The 7,455-nt window shown below is 38.5% G+C and overlaps 1 protein-coding gene across 1 annotated transcript; it reads left to right on the forward strand.

The window, feature by feature from the left end:
- The first annotated feature begins 4,293 nt into the window (after positions 1-4,293).
- LOC114824807 (uncharacterized) lies at positions 4,294-5,753 on the forward strand. The gene has a single exon (XM_029102080.2). It carries the CDS (start codon positions 4,475-4,477, stop codon positions 5,657-5,659), a length of 1,185 nt encoding a protein of 394 aa, XP_028957913.1. The 5' UTR covers positions 4,294-4,474; the 3' UTR covers positions 5,660-5,753.
- The last annotated feature ends 1,702 nt before the right edge of the window (positions 5,754-7,455 follow it).

Below are 7,455 nucleotides of genomic sequence, written 5' to 3' on the forward strand. Positions count from 1 at the left end.
CTTGGAAACTTGGGGGACTCCCACTATATACTACTACACTTCAGTACTCAGAAGTTTCGTGATTACTTAGTGACTTGGATTTTTCAGGTCCCCAACCGAGAAGCTTTCCTCATTCGGAAACTTAGGGGAGCACTGTTTGTACCATACTTGACCAATCCCAAAACTATCAAGTACCGGTGAACTTCATACCTTCAGGGACCCACTGAAGGTTCATGTTGAGGCACCTTGCCGAAGCACAAGAGTTTCCCTTCACCCAGGAGGTCAATCACAATACAACACGTGTCAACGTCAGAATAAAGCTCTTAGAGTCCCACATCAACGGTGGACGAAAGTCGGACTCTCCTAAACTATGAAAGAAGATCATTCTCTTAGAATTAAGGGGGAATGTCATTTTTGTACTTAAACTAGTCATTAGAACCCACTAATGGTGATTATGCTTAAACTTATGTATTTATGTAAACCCTTCACTATTAATGAGAACTCCTCTACTTCGTGCACGTAGCCAAACTTAGGGTGAACCAGGTAGATCTTGGGTTTGCCTCCCTGTCTCTATCTCTTTACATATTATCCTGATTAGGTGACCGGAGCAATCGGGCGAAGGTCACAAACTTGACACTTTACGTTGTTCTAAAGTCTCGCTGATTTTGTGCAACAACAGTTTTATTTGTTATGTACTCCTAAGGGCGAAGCTAGAAAGGTGCAAGGAAGGGTAGCCACCCCTCGCCTCCCCTCACCTGAAGTGATGGAATCCTAGCTGCTTCTTTGATTTTTTTGCTGCTGCTCTGGTCCCGTCGGAAGTGATAGAGTCCTAGCTATTGCTATTGTTTCTTTACATATTATCCTGACTAAGTGATAGGTGCAACCGGGCGAAGGTCATAAACTTGACAATTTACGTTATTCCAAAGTCTTGCTCATTTTGTGCAACAACAGTTTTATTTGTTACGTACTCCTAAGGGCGAAGCTATAGAGGCGCAAGTAGGGGTAGCCGCCCCTCCCCTCCCCTCACTAGAAGTGATGGAATCCCGGCTGCTTCTCTGGGTTTTTAGCTACTGCTCTGGTCCCGTCAAAAGTGATGGAGTCTTAGCTACTGCTTTGGTTTCTTTGCTGTCGTGTGCAATAGTTGCGAAGGGGGTTTTTTTTTTTTTTTGAAAAATTCCTAGACGGAACGACGTCATTTTGATTTGTTGAGTTAAAAAAATAAAAGGAAAACTAATGAAAAGGGCTTGAAAACATTTGAGTTTTAACAATAAGGACAAAATAAAGGGTAAAGTGAATAGTACTAAGTTTAACTTTTTAGTGTAAAAGTGAACAGTACCAGGAGCTTTTCATTAAAGTTCCCAAAAATAAATGATTGTAGTGGGGACCACTGGTCCTCCATTTCCTCTTCACAGTCATACCCCATCCCTTTTAGGAGAGTAGCAAAGTATGTCCCCAAAAACTCACAATTCACAAATATACCCTCTAGTTCTCACTCTTCAAATTATATACTGGCAATGTATTTAATTTTGTATATATGAATATAAATTTTAGTCTGCAGTCACCTAATTTAGATGAATATTTAGCACATAATTCAGTCTCTTACTTATATGTAAATATTAGGTAATTGGTAGTGTTCATTTTGATCATTTTCAAATGAGTAATAAAATGAAGAATGTATGTATTTGGAGTTTATATTAAAAAAATAGGTCAACTACAATTTACACTCTTCACATTTGGAATAATTTTTAAAATGTTCCATGAAGTTTTAAATTTCTCATATGCATCGTAAGATATATTATAAGTGTATTAATTTATCTTTAGCCTAATTGTACAATAATTTGTTACATTAATGATATTGTGAGCATTTTTCTTTTTTAAAAAAGGGGACAACTGGTGGCAAGCCACGGTTATCCTTGTAAACTATATTTACACCTGATTGACAAAAAACTCTCTTTAATTTAGGATTATTAAACCTTTTTAAAATTCTATTTTGACGAGGATTTAACCGAAACCAAAGGGTGATTGGCGTTGAAAATGTGTTTTTTGGATGACTAGTAAAAAAAAAGTATTTCGAAAAGAATTTGCAACGACCAACGATGAACTTTTTCCCTTGAAATGGCTTAATACCTTTTCCTACAACTTTTTACCCTTGCTAATACCGTTTCGTATGCAGTGAATGAGCATATTATGGGATGTTTTCATGACACGAAACCTTGCCGGCAACAATTTTTGCCCTTTCAAATTATGCCCTTCCCCCCAATAGTTCCTGGCTTCACCACTGCGTACTCCTAGGTTGGAGCCCACTAAAAGTATGCACAACTTCTACATGTGGCCACAGTTGATATATAGAATATAAACATGCACAATTCCGATCGGTAGCTATTGATTTTTTTGGAACAATTTCAGTATAAATATGCAGAAACACCAATTCAATAAATTCATGCCGAAAACTTAAAAGTTTCATCATATATTTGTTGAAACTTTAGGCGATTCAGTTGGAAGCAACTACTTATAAATGACGAGTTTGATACAAAAAAATTGTTTTTGTGTTGAATAGGAAGACGAGTTTGTAAACACACAAAGGAGTTCTTTATTTTAGAATAGAAGAGAATATGGTGTTATGTGAAGAGGGTAGAGTGTGGGGGTATTTTTAAGTAAGTTCATTGGGTTTGAGTTAACTATACAATCTTTCTAGCACCTCGGCAGATCCCATCCTCATTTTTTATCACAAAACCTGGACCCGCTTTGGAACTGGTAACACTTCGACTTAGTTTTATAGTCACGACCTTTCTGTTTGGTGCCTTAAACTCTAAAAACAGAGAAACTCTCCTGCATGAATAATAGATTAATTTAGACAGTGGAATATTAGCACAATAGTTAGATAAGGGTGTCTCATATTTAGGAATTAAAGTGTTTTTTGAGAGTTTAAATCTATTTGATTCATTGTATTATTTGAATTGGAGTGCTACTTCCGTGAAGTGAAAGATTGTTGTATCTTTGGAGATATTTGTCAATGCAAACCTTGAAGCATTGGTGACGGGCAATCATGTCTTAAGGACATTGTGGATGCAAATTTCCGCCGTTTTCTCATTTGATGAAAATGCACCTGCAAAATAATAACACCTAAGATTAAGGCCAAAAACCTCACGTGCCCACTATGAATTGGGGAGGGGAGGCTTTGGCCGAAGAATCTCCAATGCTAAAGTTAGAATTCTGAAAATAATGTGTTTAGGAGTTTGTGGGTAGCAAATGGCTTACCTTTTTAGTGGAATAATATGGCTATTTCTAGGGGAATGGCCGGCCCTATTTGGAGAGTAGTGGTTGGCCATATATGATGTGATTGGGTGAATAATTGCAAGATATTATGTGGAATGGCTGCTTATAATTAAGTGATCCATTTCAAGAAGGTTTTCGATAGGCTTAAACCCTAAGTGTTGGAACTCCAAGGTGCACTGAAGATCAACGAAAATCTGAAGAAGGAAGTGGATGAGTTGCAGTGCGTCTGTGTTGGTCTGCTTAAGGATAATAAGCAGCCGAAGGGTAGGAAGGCTGGGCTCAAGGCTTCGCTTGTTTATAGTCAAGCTCGAGACTTTGAGAACTTCTCTATTTCTCCGAAATACTTGCATGCCTTTACTTTTGAGGCTTCCATTGGTGAAGTAGTCGAAGAAGTTGGTGCCCAAGCTGGAGCATCAGGGGTGAAGCGTTGGATGATGATGCTACTGAGAGTGTTGCGGCTGCTGAAGGTGTGGCAACCGAGTAGTCGTGGGATGTATCAATTTTTCGAGCTCCCAGCTGCTCCACGCAGTAGATACCTAGCAGCCTGCTGTAGTAGATCTCGACGACTTTATTTTGTATTTTTTTTTATATGTACGGATATTATAAAAAGTTTCAACTTAACACAAGCAAAAGTTTGTAACTCTCAAGAGTTTGAATTCCTATGGATACATTTTGTAAGGTCGTTGACTCTGCTTGAGTTTACTGTTTGACTCGGGAGGCCAACAGTACGTTACTGCCTCGTGTGGTGTCGGAATTGCATGAGGAAAGAAATTAATCTGTCATCAATGTGAGGTGAAATATCTTAAAATTTAGAAAACTAAAGTTGGTTAAATCAACCCAAAAAATTAGTTAAATCAACCCAAAAAAAAAAAAAAAAAAAAAAAAAAAAAAAAAAAAAAACATGCTACTAAGTGAGTGGTAAGAGAAACCAAAGGAAAACCAACCCCACGCAGGAGATGGACCAAAGAAAATTAGAATAATAAATGACGCAGGTGGGGAAGTATATTTATATTGAGGTTGGCGTCTATGACCAATCGTGTCTATAGAGACTGATCAAAACTGTAGTCATTTAGTCAATCTTCCCCCACTATCCTCTCCTTCCCCTCTCCTTCCTCTCTCCCTCTTTGCTCTTTCTACCTCTAAACTCTTATATATCCATTCCTCTCGGACTATTCTCCAACCTTGTACAAAACAAGCTCAAGTTAATTAAACTCCAGCCATGGAGATGCACGTGGCTCTTCCAGTTCCTCCGGTGGACTTCAACTTCGACAGCAGCGCTTGCTCCTCCCCTTACATGACTGCTCCTTCTAGCCCCACCCGATTCGGCAACTACTACTTTAGCGCACCCACCAGTCCCACCCGAGCCTCGGCCTTCTACAGCCACTTCAATGACCTCTCCATGGACACTAACCCTATACTTTCAGCATCCACAGTCCCTTTTGAGTGGGAAGAAAAACCCGGAATTCCGAAATCAAGAGGTAGCTTTAGTAATGATCAGAAGCATCATCATGAGGTGGATTTTGAGTTCGACTTTAGTGGTCAATTGGAAAAGACTTCTTTGCCGGCGGACGAGCTCTTCGATGGCGGCAAGATCAGGCCTCTAAAGCTGCCGCCTCGCTTACAAGTTGGGAGCAATGGAGGAGTACGTGATCAAGGTCCCTCTAGTTCTTCACAGAGGTCACCGTCGCCAAGAGCGTCAAGACTTTCCCAAGGAAGGAAACTAGTCAAAGAAGTTCTATCCCCGCGGCATCACAAAAAGGAACATCATACTGATGATCCTTTCACGGTCGCGATGGATGAGACGCGAAAGGATGAACACGAAAATCAAGAGGAAAGACGCGGGAGGGAAAGATCTGCTTCCATTCGTAATAGGGGAAGTAGATCTTTGTCTCCCTTGAGGGTGTCAGACATCATGTTCGACACCCAAGAAGACAACGCAATTTCTTCAACAACAATCAACTCTAATAAGGCCTCTACTTCAGCATACGCTTCATTTTTATCAGCGATCTCGTTCTCATCGAAAGGGAACAGAAAATGGAAATTGAAAGATTTATTGTTGTTTCGGAGTGCATCAGAAGGCCGAGCCACAACGGGCAAAGACCATTCGAGGAACTATGCCATGTTGTCGCCCAAGATGAAGAGTAGTAGTTTAGCGCAGGACGTGAAGAACTCGAGTTTCCGGTCCACCGACAGCGTGGGGTCGGTGAGCTCGAGGAGGAAAGGACCGGTTTCGCCGCACGAGTTGCATTATACGGCGAACCGGGCGGTTACGGAGGAGATGAGGAGGAAGACCTTCTTACCTTACAAGCATGGGCTCTTGGGTTGCTTGGGATTCAACACTGGGTTGCACGAGGTTTCCAGAGGAGCATTCGTGTCTTTGACACGTGGTGGAGGATGCAGATAATAATTCAATCTGTGGTCGTAGATACATTTTGTTTTTTATAATTTCATCGTTGTGAAATATAGATGTTTGAATTTTACCCATAAGGTTTGATCAACTTGATCTTGGGTTTTTTGATTTTTCGATTATGGTGTTGTCTCTGTTAAAAAAAAAATTGTATTCCGTTCTAGTCACATAGACAACACTATAATCGAACAATAAAAAAAACCAAGATCCAATTGTATGAAACATGCATATATATATATATATATATATATATATATATATATTATATGACATCCAATGATCTTTATTTATTCATTAAATGACATAGATGCTTATGTGGATTTTAACAAATATTAACAATAAATAAAACTGAAAAAACATAAAATCTATAAGGAAATTTATAAATATAAAATTTAAAGGGAAGAAACCCTATAAGTGTGAACTCCATTAATTCGTAGCCTCCATCTTCCTCTTTGCCGATGAGGTATGCAACTCCATGCCTTGGATTGATACGGAATTCTAATGCCCTCTACAACGAATCAAGCTATTACTTATTAGTCTCTTAAATCTTCGTTAGGTAAGCAAAATAAAACCCTATATTACTGTTCATATTTGCAGGATGGTTAAATTTAGTTCTTCAAAATCTTGTTAGTTTTGTCAGTTTAGTTTTCGAATCAAACAAACTATTTCAATCCTTGTTTACGATGTGTATTACCTATACCTGGTATCATATTTTTTTTCAATCCTTGTTTACAATGGGTATTACCTATTTCATCCAATCATTGCAGACCTCATAGGCAAAGAAGAGATTTCATGATTTTTTTTTATTTTTTTTATCAGGGTTCAAAGTCTTACAAGAAATGTTTTGCATTTGGATGGGAACAATTATCAAAATAAAATTTGAGCATTACATACTTGTTGACCTCAAAAAGCTACACAGCTTACGTGGTGTGGAGGTCGAGTACAAAGAGTTAATTACATTCTTCTATTCCTTGAATATTGATGCGGGCATGCCAATTCGATACCGAGCTCGGCCAAGTGAATACCTCTTAGTGGTGATGTGATGGAATGTTCTTCTGACTTTTGAATCATGCAACCTCAGCCAAGGAAAAAACTTTCTCGGCATGGGTTCTAAAACATGTCAACAATGCTATGCAGATCACTGTGAAGTTCTAAATCCTATACACCAGGTTCGGCAGACTCAACTATATTGGTGAAAATATAGGTCCATTGAATAGGTATGGGGCAAAGTTACTCAAAAGAGATGAGTGTAGTTATGGTAAAAGTGGTTCGGCCATCTAAATGCCGAACTCTGAATGGAATTTGGGAATATCTTATCATCCATAGAACACTTCACTTTGCCGAGAAAACTAATTACGTGACTTCCTTCGACAATGGAATCAAAGACTCCTAACTGGCAGAGACTTGAGATAAATAACAAGCAAAGGTTAAGAAACTGGTTGTTTAACCAAACTGTCAACACACTTGAGCCAAATTGATTTTACAACTCCGGTGCTGTCTAACCAGATTAACACCTTCGCTGGTTGCTAACCCAAACCTATTTAATCAAACTGAATTTGCGCCGGCTGTCAACCTAAATCTGTTTAACCAACAATATTTGTGTTGACTGAGTGTTTAAAATATCAGTATATCAATATATATATATATATATATATATATATATGTATATATCGATATTGATTTCCTTCGATGGAAATGATGAAAATTTTCTATAAAACGTAGAAATTTAAAATGAAACTTTTGGGAATATCAAACACTAGTTTAAATGAAATGTAGGTGTTTTTATGATATTT

Source organism: Malus domestica, chromosome 05, assembly GCF_042453785.1.
Source record: "Malus domestica chromosome 05, GDT2T_hap1".
Lineage (NCBI taxonomy): Eukaryota > Viridiplantae > Streptophyta > Magnoliopsida > Rosales > Rosaceae > Malus > Malus domestica.